The sequence below is a fragment of the Solea senegalensis genome, linkage group LG9 (assembly GCF_019176455.1).
Source record: "Solea senegalensis isolate Sse05_10M linkage group LG9, IFAPA_SoseM_1, whole genome shotgun sequence".
In the NCBI taxonomy this organism is placed as follows: Eukaryota; Metazoa; Chordata; class Actinopteri; order Pleuronectiformes; family Soleidae; genus Solea; species Solea senegalensis.
In genome coordinates, this window is record NC_058029.1 from 9,995,631 (window position 1) to 10,020,108 (window position 24,478).

Here is a 24,478-nt window from a genome sequence, read left to right on the forward strand (position 1 = left end):
TCAATCCCTCCCATCAATGAAAGTGTAATCCTAACTTGGCGTCGTGCCCTTCAGTTTTACCACAACATGAATCCAACTCCTCCAACAATCCATTAGTATACAGTATCTTCACCATACTGCCATGTTACATTTACATCATACAGTATATAATAAACTGAATGTTCTATTGCCAGCAGACACTTTGGAGGCCTGGAATAGCTGAATCTCAGTGGGAGTGCCTCGTACAAGGCAGTCAGTATAATTAGCTCTGACAAAGGAAGGTCCTGAGTGAACAAAACAGTCCCCTGATCCGTGAGTTTAACACTGACAAAAGAGTATTTACTGGGATGTTAAATATGTAGCGAGAGGAAAATAGAAAGAACAGCAAAGCCATATGGGGTAGAAAATATGAACTAAAGAAGTCAGTCTCCCACACTCCAGCCACCCCTTGCCACCAAGCAGAACCAGCAAGTGGCCCTGGAGAACTGGAGGAAAAGGAGAAGTGGAGCCCCAGGCTTTCTGTGGGTAACCCCTTCACAGGCAGCTGATGCTTGGCTGCAAGATACACAGTGTCTGGGTGGGAGGGAGCGGGGATCCCATAATAATCATCATTGTTAGACTGCTCAGGGACTTGCTGGTGCACGGAAAGCTTTTGTGTGTAGAAATATTAAGATTCTGAACTAAATAAATAGCAGCTTTGAGGAGTTTTTTTTAGAAGTGGGAAGTCTGAATGTGCTCCACCTTAAGGACTTTGAGAAATCAACTTCTCTTATGTGCAACACATGCAGACACACACGTACATGCATACATATATATATACATAGAGAGGCCTGCTAAGACTGAGCAGCCTAGGAGCTGTAAGCTAATTACATGCAAGTCAGCAGCACTGGGTTCCCATCCACACTCTCTGTAGCACCTCAAGTGAGATGACAGCAAGTTGGCAAGCCCTGCAGCTGGAGGCTTCTCCCTCGTTCTCTCTCTCGTCCATCCCTCCCTCCCTCCTCCCAGGATTCCCTCTGTTAGTTTACACACTGCAATGTTCTAACTGCCACTTTCCCGACCACCAAAGCAGCTGTAGGATTGGGCCATGACAGGGCGGAATCGTAGGCAGTATAGGGTTGGATGTTTCCGGGTGGGTGTTCATTTCCAGCAATGCCAGGAAATGCTCACGGACACTCAATGAAAAGTTAATCCACTGCGGTTTTCATACTCGGAGTCAGTGAATGCTCCGAAATATGTCGTGATTCATAGGTGGGGATTTACGGTTATGATGACTCATGATGAGTCACCCTGTACATATAGACAAAGCCCATTAAAACCAAACCAATATGGTTTGAGCCTATAAAATATTTAAAGAAAACTGCAATCAGAATGTCTGAATGAACAGCAACACGGTGGCCACCAGCCCTTTAAATCCACCTTCCATCAGACGTTTTCCTGTTGATAGAAACCTCGGGTAACCAGGTTGTGATTCTGGAAACACAATTCCCATGCAAATAAAGTTAAAAGCAATAATTAAAAAAGGCCTCTTCATCCTTTCGACACATTGTATGCAAGGTTTACATGGCCTACAATCATTTAAGAAACACTATGGTGCAACAGTCAGTCAGACATGTCTCTTGAAAAGAACAGTCTCTTCTGCCCAAGCTCAATCATGACAAGAGCTTTGACATCACTGCCAGTCTAAGAGTGACTAAAACTGACAGCCTCCCCCTTTACCTCAGACAAAGAAAAATAGGAAAAACAATCAGCCATTGATGTGGCGGGCATTAAAAAAGGGGAAGGGGAGTTAGATGGAAAAGGCCTGGATGAATCACACAGCACACACACCACAGCGGCTGAGGTAGCCATGTCTCAGAGTACATGAGTCATGTTTATCATGCAGCAGCACCAGAAAGGGATTGCACAACTCACTCTAACTCTCTCTCTCTCTCCATTAGGAATGCTGCCTTAGTGCAAACATTTACCTGATGATGGAAAACAACAGCTCTAATGCTGCTAAAGAGCTCCCAGTGATAGTGGACATGCAGTAGCTCACATGCTGGGAGGCTGCAAAACCAAGCAGCACCGACAAGAGCAGCGACAGGGATCAAGAAACTTGATTTCATTTACACATCAATGTAATCTGCTGTTCATGCTAGAGCCGTAGAAAACTATTGAGAGCAACACAATTAATGCAAATACACGCGACTATAGTACTGTGCTGTGGTACTGAAATGGAGCGGAGGAGATCACAAAACAAGTGTTTTTAATTACTCGCCCCTGCCAGGGATTTTGACTCGAGTCATTCATAAATGCAATTAACGTGTATTTAGTAGTAGAGCTGAATGATGTGGTAGAGAACAATCAGACAGTGATTATTTTGAAAGCTATTGCACTATGATTATAATTGATTCAACTTATCTTTTTTTTTTAATTACACACAAAATCCAAATATTGATAATTTGACATCTGAGGAGCATATTTTGGGGCCAGGCAGAATTCCATCATAATGCTGTCCTGTCACACATTTCATCTCAACTTTGTCACATTGCGATTAATCGTTCAGCCCTAAACTGTAGTCTAATGTGAGTTAGCCTCCCTAGAGCCATTATGTCCGGTGGCCAGGCCTGCATCCCCCAATGTTTCAATGAAGAAAATCAACGGGTAGGAGACATTTAAGGCCTCCTCCTCACTCCTTCATGGGCCTGCCAAGCCACACAAAGTGAAACCAAATATGTTTCTAATTAAGAACAAATCATCTGAGTGTGTTTTCATAACCGGAGCAAGTCGACAAGGTGCAATATTCCACCATAAAAAAATAGGGGTATTATGGCTCAGGAACAGTAAAAGGCTGCCGGTCCACCTTAAAAAAATAAAAGCCAAAAGCCTACTGTGTGGACAGCGCCGTGGTGCTGAAACAGCTCCGAGCGACGTCTGTACACAAGAGGAGCAGAAGAGGAGGAGGAGGGTGGTGTATACGGGGCTGGTTAGGATCTGCTGAGAATTTAGTGTTGAAATTACACACACGCACCCGGCGCGCGCCATCCATCGCCACAAAGGAGACCTTAAATGATCTTTCCACTGTCATGTTGTGTAATCTCGGTGACGTGAATGGGGAAAGGTTAAGCAATTTGGCGTGCTTTTTGTACGTGAAAATGGCGCCCGCTGCTGCTAACCCAGCCCATTATAGTAGAGTATCGAGCTTTAACCACAACAAAGTACACAGACACACACACAGGATGTGAGTGTGTGTGTGTGAGAGAGAGAAAGAGAGGGAGCGTGTATGCCGCATTATTAAAAAATGATAGTCAGCCATTAAAATGTAGGGTTTCCTGAAGAGGAGGAGGAGTCAAGGAAAGATGAACCAGGCGAGGGAACAGGTTCGCCTCACCTTGGTCACCGTGGGCTGTTAAAGCTTAACATGTCAAGAGGAAACATGACCCTACAGTGTCACATAGTTATAGTTATTCACGCCATAACAACAGCACCAATAGTAATCATAATCATAATAAGAATATTAAGACTCGGGGGTGCTGCCACCCTTTTCTTTGCTCTCTTACTTTAACATCGACTGCTCGTTCGCTTCCTCTTTCTTCTGTCGGTCCATGACACCGAGGATGATCTTCCTCTCCTCCTCGGTGAGGTGGCTGAGGTCCGGCAGCTCCGGCATGGCGCCGGCCGCTGAGGCAGAAGCAGCAGCAGCGGCGGCGGCAGCGGCAGCAGCAGCAGGGCCAGCGCCGCCCCGGGGCCCGTGTGGAGCAGACATCTTTTACACACAGTGGCTGCAGAGGGAAATTAAAAGTGAAAGACATAAAAGCACCATCACCACCACCTGCATCCTGGCTACATGTACAAGAGACATGCTGTTATATTTCAGTGCGGTCGGAAGTGACATTAGTGGTCGGGTGTTGCTGCAGGCACCGACATCCCATAATGCGTACCACCATACATGCATTATTATTGTTATTATTACTTTGCTGCAGTAAGTAGCACAACAAATGATTACAGACTTCAACCAAAACTCATGAACGGGTTATCAATGTGTGCCGCAGCTGAGTGATGGCTGTTTGACTGCAAACAGAAGCGAAATCCGCACCATTCAAACGCACAAAAATCACATATGAAAATTCCCTAAAACAGGAAAGAACACCACACCAGTGACGGTATAAATGATCCCGAACAAGAGGCACAGGCTGTAGGCTACACACCACTATCTATCAGGTAATCCAACCACAAGCCATCCGTCCATCCATCCAGGGAAAACAAGCAGAGGAAGAGAAATGATCAAACTAACATTAAGAATAAGAAGAATTATATTCATAAAATTACTCCTGCCTTTTATTTTGCAGTCATGGTAAATCCTGTCTAACCCATCGCTGCCATTCTTCAGAGAGGTTTCACTCGCATACTGGAATAAAAGATGCCCGGTCCGTCCTCGTTTGTTTTCCTTTGGAGCTCCTTAACCCTCCGCTGTCACTCTGCTCAGTTCGCTTTCCTCCAGGTTGATTATTCTTGGAGATTTCTTAAATGCACAAAAATGGATGCAATGAGAGGGGAGAGTGAGTAAGAGAGAGGGAGAGGAGGCACACACAAAAAATCCAGATCGGAAGAAGAGGGCGGAGCGATGGAAACACGTAGAAGAAGAAGAAAAAAAAAAAAGGCCAGAGGACGCGCTGGATGTTCATTGACAGCAGGAAGACACAGCAGCCAGTAAAACACGGACTGGAATTGACGGCCGATGTGTGCAGCTGGAGCATCACGCATATTTCATAACAGGATGATGAGGACTGTGCATGGAGCCAAATGTGAAGTGGGGACATAAATACAAGCGATGACTGGTGACAGTTGGTGTAGCTGCAGGTGTAAATAGTGACAAACTGTGCTGACGGAAGAAAAGCTCAAACAGTGTGAACACTGTCAATATTATCTGATGTTATGAAGCTCAATTTTATCTTCAGGTGTTGCACTTCTAAACAAAGACAAATACATTTGAAAATGCAAAAAACATTTTGACTGCCGAGTGAAAATGCACTTAAGATACTTCTGAATTAATAAAGAATTTTTCTATTTTACTTAATCAAAGTGACTTGAATAATTCTTCATGGACTCCCATTTAAGATTTGAAAAGTTCTACATTTTGAGAAAACCTAATACACTTAACCTATTGTAAACTAAACTTAGAGCAGATAAACACCATTGCTTAAAATCCAGACCTGGATCCTTACCAAATACTCCACGTCCATAGATTCCATATGCATGATTTCTTTTCATAATAATCTCCACTGAAAAACGAATAAAAATGTCAAAAACACTTAAGTGGAAAAAAAAAATAAATATGTATCCTTTATCAAATCCGCTCAAAAGGTTAAACAGGTTTATCCAATAACACACACAAAGACAAACAGTCCAAAAACATGACCTCCTAAATAGTTGTAGCCACATATCAACATTAACTGCAGAAGCAATCAGTTATACTTCTCAAATCAGAATATCAAAGAATTTCAGAATCTAGATTATCATGTTCAGTGCTGTTTTGAGTTATAGTAAAACCAAAGTTCTCCCTCCACCGCTACTACTGAGGTGACACCAATCCCATCTTGTATTTCTCAGCTCTTGACCCCAGATAAAAGATGCTTTAAAGCCAGCCAGTGCGTTGTGCCTCCCTCAGCCTGCAGTGATGATAGGATTAGAAGGACAACATTAAGAGGATAGAGCCACTACCTGATAAGCGTTGTAAGTAAATTAGCACCAGCAGCAGTGATTTGCTACTGTCAAACACCAGGTTTCAATTCTGAATAAAAGGGGATCATTATTCTTTCCAAGGATTAATTTTCCCACAACAAACACGTTTATTATAAACACACATCAGTCCTGTACATACAGATTTTAAGATGAAATATAATATAAGACTGAGAAGTAAATGTTCGCTCGTAAACAAGTGGCTTTGCCTTTGTTCAACAGTTAATGGATGAACAATAATGAAACTACGTATTTATGAAAATCAACCCGCGCATTTCCAAAATGTTCCTTGAAGATTCCGTACGATCATCCAGCGTGGACAACGTTTGTGACAGAGTGTATAAATTGGGTGAGAGTTCGTCAAAAACGGATGTGTTGAAAATTGAAAAGTGTTGCAACCAGGAGGAAGAGGAGGATGAGGAGGCTGTGAGCTTGTTCAGACCAGACCTAAATTTTGCCATCAGTCAGCACATCATAACACCTTTGTTTTAAGCATCAGTTTTGGTAACAAAACAGTTGAGCATTTCTTGAACGTCATTCAATAAAAAAAAAAAAAAAGTGTGCTGGAGATTATGGTACCATGGGAAAGAATGTTCAGTTTATTATGTCCTACTTTATGGCACACGTGATTAAAACCCATTAAAGAGCATTACTTCTCTATTGTTCTTGATTTATGTATGGTTGTAGTCAGTGTCCTTGAAATTAAACATGAATGTCCACTGTCCCACAATTAACAAGTTGTATATAATTTGTAATATGTTTTTTTTTAATTCTCAAGATTGGGTTTTGTGAAAAAGGTCCAAACTGGTGTGATCTGAAGCACCACCTCATCTCCCTGGGTCTTCTACTCTTCTCCAGTTGTCTTTATTTCACCACAGTGACCACATGCTTCTCCCTCTCAGACACGAAAGGAACACTGCCTGGTTTGCTGTGGATGAGGACGTTCCTCTCCCTAAAAAACAAAGAAGAGGAGATTGAGAATATTCACAAGGGGAGGGAGGGGGAGCATCGGCAAACAGTGACGAGGGAGGAGGAAGAGAATGAATATGAGAGTATTGACCCAACACCTGCGTCACTGACCGCACTAATGTACCCTGAAAATAATGCATTACACATAAATAGTAAATCATTCACAAGTCCAAACACACACATCTGACACATCTCCCAGTCCAGCCAGTAATTACAAAGCAGAGCCACACACTGAGCTATGAATCACTGGACCAGAGGACAAACTGAGACAACAATCCAAACCAGCTTTAAACATGCATGTGAGAGCGATGCAGACAGATTTGGCCGGCGCTACCACTGAGATTTTCCATTAGGTCAGTGTGATGTCATAGATGTGAAATATCCTGGTGTCATGGTTACATGGACATGGGAATTCATGCTAAACCTGTAGCTAAAGTACCGGTCACCAACAATGGAGTGATAAGAGGAGAAACGGTGAACACTTACTTCCTTTGGCGAGACTCTCTCATAACCCGCAGCTCTTTGCTCTGGTGGTGGATGTTCTTGGGTAGATGTCGGTGGCGGGCAATGCGTCGGACCTGAGGGTGGTGCTGGTACTTCTCCTTCAACTTCTGACTGTAGTTAGTGGCTCGCCTTTCTCTAGGGGCCAGCTAAAGGACATCAGAGGGACATGGATAAAAATTAAGAGAAATGTTTGGAAAAGTAAAGAAGAAAAAGAGGAGAGTGGAGTAAGAGGCAACGCAATTAAAAAGGAAGCAGAGAAAGACGATGAGATGAGGAGCACAAAGATGGTTTAGGCTAGAAGACACACTGCTCATTACACAGCACTATCCTAGTCAAGCAGCATCCTCAGCATGTTTTTCTTAAAAGCTGTGCTGTGGCCATTTTCAGATATTAACTCAAGATCATGTCCAGAGAATTGGATCCCGAGGTTCTTTTTTCCTGTCAACATATTATGAGTAATGCAGCTGGACCTCGACTGGGTTAGGAGGCAGGAAGCAGAAAACCAACCCATTTACTCGCTGTGGATTATCCAGAGTTATCACATGAGATGACTTGGAGGTTAACTGGATTTGGATCGGGAGCCGGCAGGAGATTGGAGTAGAACTAACTTTAGATGAAAGCCCTGTCACTGTAGCAAACATGTTACAATCAAAGAAGATGTTTGATGACGTAAAGTCTGTTTAGCTGAACTAATTTCAACATTCTTGGGCCTAAATTCCAGCAGTTTGAGTCTCCAATTTTTAAGCTCCATACTTCACACAATGCTCCAACTCACTCACTAAACAAAAATAATGCAAGGACAGAGGTTTACGTGCAGAAAGGGAATGAAAAAGGCTCCACACTCCCTATTACAAATCAGAAATTAATTAACAGGATTTATCATGAAACTGTTATTTAAGGTTTAAAAAGTTGTATATTGTTATTTAAAAAGATATGTACTGCTAAAAAAAACCCGTCTGTAATAAAGAAATACGCTTTAGGGCTACACCGATCAACGACATCTCCTTAGCCCCAACATATACTTTCATCTTTGTCGTGATGTCCGCTGGGTGTTTTCCGGTTGTCGCTATTGCACCTGGCTAAGTAATAGTCTGGCACACAACATTCATTATTCTGCAAATGTTTGATTTTTTGCAGATTAAACAAACAAGATACAACACATCAGTGAACTTAAGATGTGCCAGCAGGTGGATTTTATTATTTTGGGGCAGAGCCAAGCAAACTGCTTCCACCAGTTTCCAGCAGTGTTTGTGCTAAGCTAATAAATTACCGTCTGTGGCTTCGTATTTCTTCATTTGGATATGAGAAGGCTTACACCGGGGAAAAAGACAAGCAGGTTTCAAACGTTGCTGCTGAGACTGTTATAACTGACATTAAAACCAGAAATAATGAATGTGATGTGAAGGTTTTTTGTAGGCTCACTCATCCTCCACATCTCTTTGACTTTAAAGGGTCAAAAATACATTAATCTGGTTGATGTGTGTGAACACGCACCGTTTGAAATGGTTGTACTAAAGGCTAATTCTGTTTTTTTTTTTTGTGCAGTCTTTTTCTGAAGCCCACTCCGTTATTAACCCTGAAGAGTCTGTGGCTACATTGAAAGTATTCAAAATATTGTTGTATTTTTATCTGTTGCATGAAAATGAAATATAATTTCTTGCATCTGGAATTCCCAGGGTAAGTTTTTAATTTCAATTACAAATTTGTAAATCTGGAGTTTGTTATTGAACTACAAGTACTAACACAAGTTTGACTAAATACTACATGGAAGGAGAAAAAAATGCTTTTTTGTAGTCACTGACAGTTACGGTGTTTGTGTTCTACATCATAAACTAAAAAGGTACAGTAAGCAGTAACCTCAAAACTGAATCGAATGTCCATAAAAAAGTGAAGACAGCAGCTCAACGACATCCCTCCCTCTCCCTCTCCATCTCTCATAAAAAGCAGCAGTTAGTCAGACTTGCCTCTGTGCAGCGTTCCCTCCTCGAGGGCTTTTATTCTAATTAAAGCCATGATTTGTCTTTGATTTAATTTGTGGAAGAAGACCTGTTAGATGCTGATCCTGTTCAACTGTACCAGCTCCCCTACCAAGATACCCACATGGGTAGCCTGCTAAATACAGTGATCGTATGATGTCATCAGGCTAGATATAGAAAAAGCAGGGGAAGATGCCTGACTCTTGTTTTTTTTTTTTTAAACTTCATTATAAGCAGCACAATGCACCACGGTGACAAAAAAGCTGCTAAAGATTAATGAGTGCAACATAAAGACAGCTGAATAGAGAGACCAAGTGAAAAGTGTCAGGCCTTCTTTTTTTAAGGCTGAAAAAGAACAGGCTAATCAAACAAGTTTACTGGGCTACAACTAGGGTCAGGCAATGTCACTTTATAGATGATATCTTGACAATAAAATGCACCATACAGTGAGAGCAGCAGTCACCGTCACTTTTACACTTCTAAGATATGTCAAACCAGACATGGTTGTACAATCAAAAGAGAAGGCTCTGAAATGTAATCCCTTACTGCACTGAGTTGGTCCAAAATGATTCCAACCACTACCAATTATGGCAAGTTCATCAGCTTGTAGTTTCTACACTATCATATATCAATTACACCAGAAGCGGTCATAATTCATTTGTTCACCTTCTTGTTCTCTTGCTCTCAGGTTTGTGTAAAAGCTGATTGTGTGCCTGACAAAGTGTCCACAAAGTTTATTTCTCACATAACTAAAGTGACATGGTACTGAGCTCTGAATGCTGTGTGACCGCCAACATTGATCATAGATCAACCATGTTCTTTGACAGTGATCTACTTAAGTGCAATGTTTCATAAAGGACAAACCGAGAAATCGTTTCACATCTATCCCTTTACATCTGTTTATTTAATTAAACTGGAAACGCTTTGATATATTTAGTTATTTTGAGTATATGTATTTGATCTATGGACTAGAGGGAAGCCTGACTGTTACACAAGACGTCACTCTAAATTATGCAAGTGTTTTTAAAGAGATTAAAAATGATTTCTACCCTTGAATCAACAGGTAGCGAAAAGTCAACTGTCTTAAAAAGGAGTAAACAGGAGTTCAACACACCTTAGGCCTAAAATACAAAAGATTACATTTACACCAGATTCAATGTTTACTACTTAAGTCCAGAAAGAGACAAAATAAATGAAAGGTGGATGCCTCAGCTGATAGAGAAGTCATCCCATAGTTTAGTGTGATGCAAAGCCTTGATTCAGCATTCCAGCATTTCTTGATAATTAAAGTACAACTTGATTGTTAATGCTTCATTATGGTCAGAGTAGCCTGCTTTAAGTGATTGGCCCATTTAAACTGCTGATAGGAGCACCACTTGTCTGATCTCTTTAAGTGCAAAGCTTGCAAATAAATCTTCTCTTACATAGTGACAGTAAAACAAGTGCCAAAAGCAGGGCAATTTTCCACTCTGAAGCTGCATTAAGAGAATAAGTAAGAGTGAATCCGATTAGAAAGAGAAAGATGGCTGCTCAGGATGGCACGCAAGACGCCACTGGTCTCTATTACAGAGCCATGACTGGTATTTGGTTCACTGACACACTTCGCAACGTTTTACTGGTGTGCTACTGCTGAGTTTGTGGAGCATTAAATGACACTGACAATATTGTTTGTGCTGACAAAGATTATAATATCTTACAAAAGACATGGGGTGGCCAATAACAAAGATATTAAGAGAGAACAGGGACGTGTCAGGAAGAGAATGAAGTCCTCAAATATAATATTTTACTGGTGGTTTCTCTATCAACATTTCATGTTCTACAGTTTTTTTGGGACCTTCACCTGCCACAAAGGCTGCTGTGCCAACTGGTACAGTGTACTTAATGAGAGTGATTCTACCCTCAGTCAGCATCCATCAGGGCACTTGGCACCAGTGGTGCCGTAGCTTCTGGCATTGTCACCCACCCTTATCCTGCTGAGATGGGCACCAGGCCATGGCTGTGTCACAGAAATGCAGCTAACTCATAAAGCACGATCAGGTAATGCACTGGAAGGCGTTACTGTATACAGAATATCAGTCAGAAAAGGGAAATACAGCTATTGATCAGCGAGAGACATTGTGATGAGGAATTATAAAGAAGCAGCCAGAAAGAAGCAAGTTGAAATCAATACGCATGAAAGTAGGAGTGTGACATAGAGAAGATGAGGCAGGACCATGGGGTAGAACTTACCACTCCTAGTTTCTCTGCTGCGTTGGCTTTCCACAGGCGGATGTTCATTTCGTCAGATCCGCTTAGGATGTACTTGTTGTCGGCCGACCACTTTACGCAGATGACGTGCTGCATGCGTTTTGTGTGGTAAACCTCCCTGAATTTCAAAAAAAGAAAGTAACAAAGAAGATAAAAATACAATGTTTTTCTTTAAAAAGGCACAAGCACAGAATAGAGATCTACTGACAACCAACTCCAATACTGATCGCGCAGAGCTTTGGCAATTGAAGCAGTGGGCTTCTTAAATATAATACTACAAATATCATCTGTGCTTAGTCACACCAACAAATCCTCTGACAAAAGATGTGTCCTTGTCCTCTAGAAAAATGCATAGAAATGTTTTCTTTTATGTTACCTTATTGTTAGGTTTTCTGAGACTATCGCAAAACAGTATTCAAAAAAAGAAGACGTTTTCTGATCTGACAAAACTACGGTAAGTTTTAACATGGTCTGGATAATGAATCCATTGTTAAAGCTGAAGGCTCTTGGTCATCTTGGTTAGAGTGGTAAATGCATTAATATGGTCACAGACTATTGGTACTAGGTAACATGAAATTGTTCTATTATATTGCACTTTAAACAGGAAATATTTCTCCTTCAATTATAAGGTTACTTGGAGTGTCTTTATGTAGTCGTCTTTTTCCACATACATAGCTGGTCCTCTTCACTTGTTCACCTGATCACTTTCCCCACTGGCATGACTAATTGGAGCATGATTAGTTATAATTGCTGTTGTTAGATGCATCCATGCTCATGAAAAGTCAAAACATTTGCTGTGAAAGACAGAGATGGATCCTATGGATGAAAAAATATTCCGTAAACAGTCAAGTTCTAAGCGATTCAACAGCTACTTCAGCATGTACCAGTTACTATATGTTTTAAGCTCTGAAACATCCATGCTGTGATAATGCCCCAGCTACTGTAACAAAACTGTACATGTGTGTCATGTACTATTTGTTCTGGAGCTGGGCAAGGGCACAAACATTACAGCATGTACCATTTGGCACATAGCAACCAAACAATGGCCTGGTGTTTTGGTCTAGGAAGGTCAAAACAGGCTCCTACACACAGGCTTTGCTAACCAGCAAACCATCATAAGCTATATTCACAGCAGATATTTAGCATTTGTCAAAACAATGTGAATGAATATCTTCTATTATATAATAGGCCCAAACAGAAGGACTGAGGTACAAATATTTCAATATTCACACATGATCTTTGCTGATATATTGAGGTGCTCATAGTTTTCTAATGAAAAAGCCCATAATACAAACAACAATATACAGACTGTATCAAAACAATAGTTATTTAAAATATGGAGAGATCAGTGACAATCCCTGATAAGTATCATCAGCTAAAACACACTAGTTTGTAATCAGAAACACACTTTTGCCAACTTACTTAAAGATTGACAGAGTGATAAGGATTACCTAGCTCAATAAAGTAAATACCAGTGATCTGGTCATCTTGTTCTGATAATGACTTAGTATTAAGTAGATGTACTTCATAGATCCAGCAAACAAGTTTACCAATAAATACTATCAGCTAAAACGAAAGCATTCAGTTGATTCCACTGTGAGAGAGCTTCATGTCCACAGACCAGTAACAATGTCACAGTAGAGCTGGGTGGTGATATAAACCTAGTGTTACTGACCTACTGTGGCCACCATCCTTGAGAAAGATGCGTATGGTCTTGTCGAAACTGGCAGATACAAACTCCTTCCCAGTGGGGGAGTAGTCAACATCCAGCACTGCAGACACATGGTCCATGTGCACTGTGACTGGCCGTTTCAGATACCTCATGTCATATGTGTAGAGGCTGGTGGTGAAAAAACATTTATCACTGTTATGACAATGCTCATTTTTCAAAAAAAAAAAAAAAAAAGTAGCAGTGACTACAAACCATAACATGAATAACTTGTCTACACTTTGAAGTTCTTGCTGTTAAGTTTTCAAACAGAAGGATATTTTTAAAATAAAAACACTATGATAAAACTATTGACTCACTTATAGTCCTCATTTGAACAGGTGAAGTGATACGCTTCCATAGGGTTCCAGCATAATGTGTTACTTCTCATTGTCATAATAACCTGAAATACAAAATAAAAACATGCATTAGCTACAATTGAGAGCAAATTAAATTCTTTCATCAATGTAATGATGTCCCCCTACCTTTTTGAGAGGTGCAGATTCTCTCATGTCATACAGGACTATACTTCTGTCAGAGGCACAGCTTGCAAGAAGTTCTGTCTGTGGGAAGATGTGGCAGCTTTAACTAAGCCTCCTATTAGACCCACAAATGGAAGTTTAAACAAAGAGACACTGTTGTGGGAGGGTGGTGGGGTATGTGGGCTCTTACCTCCACTGGGTTGAAGCGGATACAGCTAAAGCTGTCAACACCCCACGTGAAAGAACGAATTGGAGTACTCCTTTGCTCATCCCAGATGTCCACCTGCTGGCCACACGTTGCAAACACACCGTCCTTCCGGTGATGGTCTAGTCCTGTGAACACAGTCTACAAAAGGACAAGTATTTAAACTATAGCCATAATGCAACCCAGTGCAATGGTAAACAAATGACATATAATTACTGATCATACCTTGCCTAAAATAGTGTTGAGTGGTTCTTCTTCCTCTCCATAACCTGGAGCCTCCATTTTCCATTTCTTGATTGTTTTGTCATCACCAGTCTGTTATGAGAGATTGCCATTGTGTAAAAAAATTATTAAAGGTCAGTTTAAACACGCGTTTACGTCTGAAACATTTACATGGGTATTTTAAATGGTATCAATCACCGTATAGAAGAAAGTTCCACAATAGCCGACAACTATTCCCCGAACAAAACCTTCATGTGCTTGGAGTGTGCGGACACATTCACGCTTGGTGAGATCCCACATTTTCACCTGCAATTCAAATTAAACAATCTGTCAGTGTTGTGTATATGATGTCACATTTCACATCACAACAAACTTTATGGCCACAGGAATTTTAGCCACAGTCACCTCTCCATCACAGGAACCAGACAGGAGAGTAGAGAGGCTTTTGGTATGCTTGGCCATGCAGTTCACACCATCTCTGTGTCCATCCAGAGATGTCAGGAATGGCTTGGCAAACACCCGCTCCAGCTTTGTGGCATTCAGAGCCCGGATGTATTCTCTGTTCACCTCGAAAGGATGCAGTGCTGGGTCATAATTCCTAGGGACTAAGGCCAAAGAAAGCAATAGATAATGAGCAACAATTCATTTCACTTGTATGGTTACTAGCCACTTAATTGGGTACACATGTTCAACTGTTTGTTAATACAAATATCTAATCAGGCAGCCACATAGCAGCAACTCAGGGCATTTGGTCATAAAAAAAAAAACAAGTTGATGTGCTACAATTATCACTGAGCATCATAATATGGAAAGAAATGTTATCCAAATGACTTTGAGTGTGGCAAAGGTTGTTGGTCTGAGACAGGCTGGTCAGAGTATTTTAGAAACTTTGAACTACTGGGATTAACACAAAAGTTTATTTAAAAACTCAAATACGTTGTAGCAGATGGGCTACAACAAACTGGCTACCAGTTTATTAAATGTCCTTTGTACCTAATAGAGTGGCCGGTGACGATACGACTTGTAATTGCTTAATGTGTCTATTTGTTAAGAATGTATGTGTATACTCTAATTTACCTTTACCTTGTTTAGTCTTAACTTTTGTGGCACCTCCACACATGTTATACGAGATGTATCACACAATTTTCACTCAGCAACCTCTTAAGTAGTGCTAATAATTGCCCCTGGTTGATTATTTGAAATGTAGCTACAACCCATTTCATATTAAACGATAGATATGCCACAGTCACAAATAAAAAAGCCTCAAACGCTGCAAGTGGCATTATTTACGACATTACACATGTACACAGTAAATAGCTAGCATTCTGCTAGCCAAACTGTGTTTACCCCTTGGCATACGACGTGTGTTAAAGTATTTAACTTACCACGTTGAATGTCTAGCTTTGTTTCCCGGACATAATCGTCCGGGTTCCTCGAGAGGACTTTAACTTTCATTTGGTCGCACGGTGTGAGTAAAAACACACTAAAACGCGGTCGGGATTACTTTAAACTTAAAAAATGTTGGCAGGCATGTGTGGATACGAAGGAGGAGAGTGTGGCGCCGCGTTGCATTGTGGGATGTCAGTCCTTCCGATTGCGTCACTAAATAAGGAAGTGTCGACATTTTGCACGAGGAGAACCGGAAAAAGAATTGGCAAAGCAATAAAATATGATGTACATTGTTATTTAAATTATCCATACATGAAAACAAGCTGTTGTGCAAACAATACAATCAGAAATTAATGTCTGTATTATAGACAGACGACACCACGACTGTACATGTGCAAGTATAGAGCATGAATCCTGCTTTCAAGTGACGTTATGTTATGTTAAAATGAGGAAGAATAGAGTATACATCTGCTATGTCATCATTTACAACATATGTGTATAAAAAACGCGAGGGGAAGAGCTATAGAGTGTCTGTTATTGGTTTGACTACAGCGTTATTCAAGTGTCTCGTGATACTTTATTCAATGAAGCCAAAATTCTGCCTTTTATTTTGAAGATCTTAACTGGAAGTTGTCATGAATGTAGTAGCTATCAATTACTTGACGTTTACAGCAAGGTCGATCGGTGGTGGCTCTGCGTGTCATGTCTGTCCACTGGCTTCCAGTTCCACCTCATGTCAGAAACGTGGTTCCGCTGTCAGCATACAACGGACATGAAAACCATATAAGAAGGAGCTCGTAGCGAGTGCGCGCCTGTGTTGTCAGTACATTTAACATTTTAGCTTTTTTTGCGGAACGTTGTAAACACAGCTAGCTGACAGGAGCTAGCTCAGCTCCTCACAGGTATAAATGAGCTCCGCTCCAAATCAAACAGTTGGGGGGGACACGGGGCTGTCCAGCAAACCCGTCCCTGCTGCCTCGTTAGTTGGTCATGTCCAACATCTTTTTAGCCACGTAAAGATAGAAAACCTGTTCGCAGGACTCAGCGGGGGTGTGGTGTCCACACTGGTGCTTCATCCTCTGGACCTGGTCAAAATCAGGTTTGCAGGTACAGTATGTCAATATTACTTTAAATGTGTGGTGTCAGTAGTTGCTTTAGTTTCCTGCTAGTGTTCCGAGTTGTAGTTCTTGTCATGTGAATTAATATGAGCAGAGCTTTTGTCATCAAATCATATATTCTTCATTGTCCCTCAAAAGTGGGGAACAAAACATTAAATGCCAAATAGAGCTCAGAATAGCAAAGTCTAATAGCTCTTTTAAATACCCGTAGTGCACTTGCAATCTGTCACGCTTGTTTAACAATAGTATGTGTCAAGACTGCAACAACCATATCAAATAATACCGGTCTTTAACTGACTATTATTATGGAACCTAAAATGTCTACAATTGTCTTTGTATTGCAGTAAGTGATGGCTTGGATTTACGACCCAAGTACAGTGGAATGGTGCACTGTATGAAGAGTGTCTGGCAGCAGGAGGGGCTGAGAGGACTGTACCAAGGAGTGACGCCCAATGTTTGGGGTGCTGGAGCATCTTGGGGTCTCTACTTTTTGTTGTACGTACACAATTAGGCACTAGTAATATATATAAGATCCTTTATGAATTGTTTTGCCAGTTTGCAAATCGTCTGGTAATACAGAATATGATGCCTTATCTCATGAACTATCCTTACAGCTACAATGCAATCAAAGGGTACAAAAACGAGGGCCGCCAAACTGCACTGAGTGCCACGGAACACCTGGTTTCAGCAGCTGAAGCAGGTTTGTACCATTTTCTGAATACTGTTGGTTCACACACATGCGTGCACACACACACACACACACACACACACACAGTCAACAACAGAAGCTAGACGATACTGCTCTGATCTTGCCTTGGCTGGTAATAGGTTAGTCTAATCTGCAGTCCTACAAGGTCACAAGAGTCAATTTCCTGTCACTAAACGAAGTTAGGGGTTGAACAAAAGACTTTTCAGTATGTTTCACTAAAAACTGATTGAGGCAGAGACACTGAGATTCTTTTTTTCATACGTTTTAACCGCATCAAAGCTAAATGATTTTATAATACTGATAACATTTGTATATGTTAATTATCAGTCTGGTGTTTGTAGCACTGCTCTATACAGCTATTATAAAGAAAAGTAAAGTAATCCATGATATCAATGTTAAAATATGGCCTACATTATCACCGTGTTTGTCACTTAAAGCTGTAATGAACTGATACACCTGAGCCACACAGTTCATAAACTGTTTGAAGTGTTTGGTACTTGTTGCCAATCATGTGTATCTAATCAAGTGGCTACTGTGGTATGTACTTCAGTGTCAATGTGACAGTGTTCTTTTTGTCTTCAAATAGGCATGCTTACTCTCACCATAACCAACCCAATTTGGGTTACCAAGACTCGACTGGTGCTTCAGTACAATGCTGACCCAACCAGTAAACAGTACACAGGGATGGTGGATGCTCTGGTCAAGATCTACCGTCATGAGGGAATTCACGGACTCTACAAGGTCAGATAACAGTGACTTATTGGATATCTGTGTAATGTGGAAATACAGAAAAGCAAGTTTTAGCTAATGGCTAATAATGGCTTGAGAAACGGGCAGGAAGATTGTTATGTGGAGTACAATTACTTTTTATTATAATGGATCACTATAATTCTTTCTACACTAGAATGTTTTATTATTAAGTAACTGGTTTACCACTAGAGGGCACTGCTCCCTTCTGTTGGCCATAGTAGAGCTGATAATTGCCCTGATTATAGTCATAACTTTAACTCTTAATAAACACTTTTCAAGCCAAAACAGTTGTTTACCAGATTACTTGGTGTTAAACTAATGAAATAGGCAGGAAGGTGGTTGGCTTACAGTAAAATGGGTTTTTCAGTGCAAAACAGACTGACTTACATATTTTCCAGGGTTATGTTCCTGGCCTGTTTGGCACATCCCATGGAGCGCTGCAATTCATGGCCTATGAGGAGCTCAAGAGAGACTACAACAGATACAAGAAAGCGCCTTCAGATGCAAAGCTGGTGAGTCATTAACCCTGTAAGCCACGAGCTGGCTGGAAACATGGTCAGTGTTTACTCAAATACAAACATAAGGCTTGTAACAGAGCCCATAGTTGATTTTTCTCACTCTGCTCATTTCTTACTCCCCTTCCCCTGTCCTCTATTTGTCCATCTGTACAAACAGAATGCATTGGAATACATCTCAATGGCAGCATTATCCAAAATATTTGCTGTGGCAACAACATACCCATATCAGGTGGTGCGTGCCCGCCTGCAAGATCAGCATAATAGATACAACGGTGTTATGGATGTCATAAGACGCACATGGAGGTATGGTATTGATATTCTCATAAAGGACTGAACATTCTTGTATCAGTTTTTTATTTTAGTCCAATTCAACTCTGACATGTCTTTTTACATTTTCTTTTACAGGAATGAAGGCGCCATTGGCTTCTACAAAGGCATCATCCCCAATGTGATTCGTGTCACTCCTGCCTGCTGCATCACGTTTGTAGTTTATGAGAATGTGTCTCGATTACTTTTGGGATAAAAAAGAACAAGGCTCAAATAAAGGGCACTGGACAGTGTCAAAGACTCCAGGGTCACATTTCCAATGTTGGTGCCACTTCAAGATACAACAAAAAAATAATAATAATCATTCTAACTCTGAACTATCACAGTACATGCAAATGAGCCAGTGTGAGATGAATTCATGTGCCCATAATGAATGGATCGGGGAAAAAGAAGCCGAATTTGAATTTTATTTTCCATACAAATACAAAAGTGTGTTGTTGTTTGCCTCAATGGACATACTGTTATGTGTTGGATAGCCTCCGTTTTAAAACAAGATAAATGAAATATTTAACAATATAGTTATGTTTACTTATCTCGGGAATGCACCATTGTTGTTTTCCTGTGCTAAATTATTTCTTAATGTGTAAAGCAAAATAAATAATGTGCTGTTTCATTTTTACACACCGACATTTGTATCTTTATACAATTTGTAACTTTTGCTTTTTTGTTATAAAATACAAACTGCTTTGTCTCCATCGTTTTGTATGCACCTTATGTAATATTGGTATATTAATTACATTTCATTGCTTCAAAGAGTTCAGTTCTTTAAAAAAAAAAAAAGACTGGTTTATTAACAGTAAAAGTGGAATACATTAAACAGGTCATAAGAATACATAATTAAAATATTGTCAATAGCTTGTCACAATGTCTGTTCATTGGTGACTGAATTGTAACAGCACCCACAAGCAGAAAAGCTACAGTACACAGTATATTTCTGGTCGACAGAATGGCTGTTATCTTGTTTACAGGCCTGCAATATAATATAGTACCAACGACAATCAAATTAAACAAACTAACAAATGGAAAAACAAACAAAACATTCAAGTTACCATCAGTGATGCTGTGACCGCTCAACAAAACCCACACCTGATCATTTAATTTGGAGGAGCAGATAACATGCGGTCACACTACCAGCACTGTTTTTTGTATGTATTTATTTAGGTAGCTCCTCAATGATAATCCTGGATACCGAGTTCCAGCCTGTAGATGCGTCACCTCTGGGGTAGTCAGCGCAGGTCCCCACCCACACGGCCACATCCACCAAGCCTGCTTTGACGCCCTCACACAGGCCTTCAACTGGAGAGGGGGAAAAAAGAGGGACAGAACAAATTAATTTCAGGAAACATGGGAACTCTCTGCACAGAGAGCTGTTACATGTGGTGAACTTTTAAAAACTAATTGGACGAATGTTTTCCAGGAGCCCTAGCAGTTACTTAACCACTTCACTGGACGGTTTGTCAGTAAAAACACTGCTTGGGAAGACATTGTCTTGACACTACCCTGTAATGAGGCTTGTAAAGAAGCTTGTTTCAGCCACCAGTTAGCTTGTGTGTGAGGGAATGTATTTTTGTTGCCTAATTTCTGAAGTTATGGTCAGGGGTAAGATATGAACTGAGATTAGGTGAAGATTAGGCATTAACTGGAAATGGTTCAGGGTTATGGATATGTTTGTTTGGGCTGTTCAAACGAGTGAACGACAATACAATGGCTTGTGCGCGCATGTGTGTGTGAGTGTGTAGGGGAACAAAGATGACTAAAGCTAAGAGCACCAACCTCTGAAAGAAACCTACTTACATCTACTTTTGGCCACTAAACTATGATAGACAACAAAAATTGTTAAATTCTACATGTGTTTACTAAGCTTTGTTGGCCGGCAGATTTTGTTAGCTTTGGACAGAGCCTGTCTTCCTGTATTTCTAGTGTTGCTATGCTAAGCTAACCAACTGCTGTCTCTTGCTACATACAGTATTCAAGCTGCCAACATGAGGGTGGAGGATACGTCCAGCTATTTCTGCAATATTATGAAACCCCAAACACAACAATAACTGAGAGCAAGACTGTGCGCACTGTCAGAAAATGTCCACCATGAATGACATCCTAGCTACACTGAGATACTGATAGATGTCCTGACCTATTGAGTCTCCAGGCATGACAATGGTACTGCTCTTTTAATACCTGTTAGTACAGAAGCAAGGAATATACTCTACATTTGAAAGAATGACAATGACACATGACAGTAAACTTTGTAAAAATGTGTATGATGCCTCCCACATTGGCACAAACAAAAACATCATACCTGAGGATGTCCTGTGGATGTTGATGGTTGAGTTGAGCTCTGGGCTTCCCTGGTCTAAGTAGATGATTGACTCTATGGGCAGGGGTCCTGTGCACTCTGCTCCGTTGAAAGTGAAGTACCATCTCTGGCAGCATGCGTTCTTACACTTAAGTCTGAGGGAGCCACTGAACAGGACTCTCAGGGCACTGTCTGAACGCAGCTTGGTGAACGTACAGTCCTGCAACACAGGACAGCACAAAGTGATCATTTCACTCATTTGCACTGTGCCTTGGCTTTATATCCATGTGAAGTTGTACAATTTTTGAAACAAACACCTACATTCCCTGTGTCAAAGTACTTACAGCCACTTTACCCAGGTCAATCCCGTAATTTAGAGAGTTCCAGGCACACTGCTTGTAGTTGGGCCTCCAGGGCTCCTCAAAGACCTCACTAATGCACTCTCCCTTCTCTCCTTTGAGCCCGTCACGTCCAGGGATTCCCGGTGTCCCTGGAATGCCGTTGGCCCCCGGGTTACCATCTCTGCCCGTGGTGCCTGCTGGCCCCTGTATGCAACTACCAAACTGAAAAACACAAGAAAGGAGAGTAGATGTTGAGACTGATTACAAAAAAAAAGATGACAACAACAACAACAACAACAACAACAACAACAACAACAGGAAAGTGTACTTTTCAGTGTTTCTGGTTTTCTTTTTTCGTTCTATTGTTTAAAATCCATGAATGTGCTGCATGCACTACAAACACTTAAAAGCTGCCAACTATCCAACTATCACAGACAAATTGGGGCTGAGGTGAGGGTAAAAACAGATGTGATCTTTACCAAGACAAAGCATGTGAACCAGATACTAGAAAACCATGGATCTAGTAAATGAAAGCACTACAGTAGTGTTGATGAGGAACTGAAGGCTCGGTGATGATCTAAATTAGTAGGTGTCTGGTCTCAAATCTCAGTGATTCATTGCCCTTCTGAATGGCCTGCTATGTTTAAACAGATGCTGCATCTTACTCAAGCTGACTTAAATACACACAGACACACAGAGAGACAGGGGATCTTGCCAAAGCCTACCACACACAGAGGAAACACAATGTCGATCCAAATAGCTTTGTGTTACATGCTCTTCAAAGACACGTTTGACCAACAGATTGCAGTGTGTAAGTCATCTGCTCAAGCTTTTTTTAGTCTGGGTTGAGTTTTCAATTTCGGTGAGGCAATTTGCGAGTATCTTGCACTCATTCATTTAGTCGGGACAGACATAAACTGACAGCGTAGAAGTGGATCCTCGCCCTTGGGTCTGGCTTTTTGAGTTAGTTGCCCTTTGCTCTGCATGCAGCTGTGTTGCAGTTATGCGAGGCACATGGCCAAAAGGCATTAAAAGAAAAACGTCCCAAGAATATAGAACAAAGAGCTTTTTCTCCAGTTTCAGCATCTTGCACCAGCCCCGGAGTCTCTGGGGTAAAATAGAAATATATTTGCACCACGTCACATGTGAAATTTTTTGGGGGTAAAATGAAGAGAGAATTGCAGAATATTAACATCAGCTGCTGTGGAGCAGATGGCCGAGTGTCTGTTTTAGCCATTTGATTTTCGCTGGATCGACGTGAAGATGTGAGGGCTGACATCATCTCTGCTGGAAACTGGGAAGTCTGTGATGAAAGCAGTAGGTTGTGGGTTGGTATGCAAGTGGTGATACATTTGTGGTTTTTAAGAAAAGACGACTACACGTCCAAGCATCCTGGATAATAGTTGGAAAAATGTGTCGCACAACTGACGCTCCATTAGTCCTTTTGGTTGATATTTGTCAAGGAAACATTTCCGTTATAGTATGAGATAGATTTTTGGAAACCTTTCAAAGCAGACGACTGAATGGAACCTCTGTCCACATTAGCCACACAGCTGACTTATATATTAACTCCCAGTCTGGTGTCTCTGTAGTGGTGCTGCCTGCCTGCATGACTTACACTCCAGCCCTGGTGAATGTTAGTAGCACACAGTCCATTACTGTAACTGAAGCATAAAGGCCATATTTGCCCATAAAACCACATACACACACACACACACAGAGGAATCAGCCACATTTCATGCATTAGTCAGACCTGAGGTGAGGAGGGCTGAGGCTCTCCTCCAGCATGCAGAGCGCCAGTACAAGGTCTGGCTTCTTCAGAATCAGAGGATGTTGAAGAATCAGAGTAGGATTACAAGATTACCGTGTCGCTCAAATAAGCAGATCCTCTTTCTCCAGAGTGTCTAGTGCAGTTGGGCTTTTCTGCATCATTTCCACCAGTGCACTAGATACAGATGGTAACATAAGATGCTATTTGTTACATACTTGATAAGACTTTGGAGCATAACTGTGAGAACTCAGTGGTCCTGGCCGGGGAGGAAGGGGGTCGTACATAAATCCACCCCCACCAAAGAAAAATAAACACGAGTTTCACTTCCATTTGACTCCCACAAGGAAGAATGTGTCCACTTTGTGTCTTGACCCCCTACACCTACAGCTTAGAGGTTAAAAAGTGTTTGAGATTTAGAATATTACTTCTAATTTACTAATATTAGTAAATTAATATTACTAATGTTGATTTAATATTTAGGATTTTATCACCCTCAATCGAATAAACAGTGGAAATGTTTGTTTTTCTGTGTTTGGCACACAGTCAGACAGATAACAAAGCACAAAGAAAGGCAGACAGAGAGCCAGACCCAAACTTCCTGTTAAGTTTTTTTTTTCTGTCCATCAGCCTTTTAGGGGGAGAGCAGAATAACACACAGACCCAACTGACCACACAAAACCTCTGTGGCAGCATTTCTCATTATTTAATTTTGGTGGTGACCACACTCATTTAAGCGTCAGCCTAAAAGTGCCTGCATCAGCAAGTTACTTTTTTTATACTTTAGGGGGATTTCAGTTGTTAAAAATAACCATGGTGCGTTTGAGTGCCTAACAATAATAACACAGATGTTTGTTTGTTTTTTAACAAAGGGACTTTAAGCAGCAAATTATGAGTACAGCAATCATTTTCCTGTGGAGATACACAAAATATCAACACAACATTAATGTCTAGTGTATAAGTGATCACAGCTGCTGCTGCTGCTGCTGCTGCGTGGTTTCTTACCTTGTCAGCGTCTGGATCCTTTCGGTATCCTCTGCTTCTCACCTTCTCCACGCCATACAGAGGTAAAGCCAAGCAGACGAGCAGCAGCAAGCGGCCAACGAGCGGAGACATCATCTGGGAGACCAGGGGCGACTGAGTGTGGCGACAGTTCGACTCCTACTGCAGCCAGACTTTACTTCAGAGGAGGCAGGACGACTCGAGGGAAGAGACCAGTCCACTCACACACACACACACATACACATACACT

At 41.1% G+C, this 24,478-nt stretch overlaps 4 protein-coding genes across 24 annotated transcripts in view; 1 reads left to right on the top strand and 3 right to left on the bottom strand.

Annotated features, from left to right (window-relative positions):
• rims2a (regulating synaptic membrane exocytosis 2a) overlaps positions 1-4,562 on the bottom strand; it is a 117,885-nt gene extending 113,323 nt beyond the window's left edge. For all 20 annotated transcript variants that reach the window (XM_044034585.1, XM_044034582.1, XM_044034576.1 and 17 more), the window contains exons 1-2: positions 4,297-4,562; positions 3,522-3,743 (exon numbers count right to left, since the gene is read on the bottom strand). In XM_044034585.1, coding sequence (XP_043890520.1) covers positions 3,522-3,727 — 206 coding nt within the window. In that variant the 5' untranslated portion in view covers positions 3,728-3,743; positions 4,297-4,562. The remainder of the gene's footprint in view (positions 1-3,521; positions 3,744-4,296) is intronic.
• A 1,224-nt stretch (positions 4,563-5,786) lies between these two features.
• dcaf13 (ddb1 and cul4 associated factor 13) lies at positions 5,787-15,603 on the bottom strand. The gene is made up of 11 exons (XM_044034946.1): positions 15,399-15,603; positions 14,419-14,618; positions 14,212-14,319; positions 14,017-14,106; positions 13,777-13,932; positions 13,590-13,667; positions 13,425-13,507; positions 13,072-13,236; positions 11,379-11,514; positions 7,156-7,319; positions 5,787-6,652 (listed from the first exon to the last, which is right to left on the bottom strand). Exons 1-11 carry the CDS (start codon positions 15,466-15,468, stop codon positions 6,565-6,567), a joined length of 1,338 nt encoding a protein of 445 aa, XP_043890881.1. The 5' UTR covers positions 15,469-15,603; the 3' UTR covers positions 5,787-6,564.
• A 457-nt stretch (positions 15,604-16,060) lies between these two features.
• Positions 16,061-19,519, top strand: LOC122775275 (mitochondrial folate transporter/carrier-like). Its single transcript, XM_044035113.1, has 7 exons — positions 16,061-16,509; positions 16,865-17,015; positions 17,135-17,220; positions 17,816-17,970; positions 18,378-18,491; positions 18,655-18,800; positions 18,903-19,519. The coding sequence occupies exons 1-7, from the start codon at positions 16,311-16,313 to the stop codon at positions 19,018-19,020; spliced, it is 969 nt and encodes a 322-aa protein (XP_043891048.1). The 5' UTR covers positions 16,061-16,310; the 3' UTR covers positions 19,021-19,519.
• A 72-nt stretch (positions 19,520-19,591) lies between these two features.
• On the bottom strand, positions 19,592-24,443 carry LOC122775276 (collagen triple helix repeat-containing protein 1-like). Of its 2 annotated transcripts, XM_044035114.1 has the most exons (5): positions 24,232-24,443; positions 23,323-23,403; positions 21,462-21,680; positions 21,121-21,337; positions 19,592-20,120 (listed from the first exon to the last, which is right to left on the bottom strand). In XM_044035114.1, the coding sequence occupies exons 1-5, from the start codon at positions 24,343-24,345 to the stop codon at positions 19,978-19,980; spliced, it is 774 nt and encodes a 257-aa protein (XP_043891049.1). In that variant the 5' UTR covers positions 24,346-24,443; the 3' UTR covers positions 19,592-19,977. The 2 variants fall into 2 exon arrangements, with proteins under 2 accessions (XP_043891049.1, XP_043891050.1); XM_044035115.1 differs by lacking the exon at positions 23,323-23,403.
• Between the last annotated feature and the right edge of the window lie 35 nt (positions 24,444-24,478).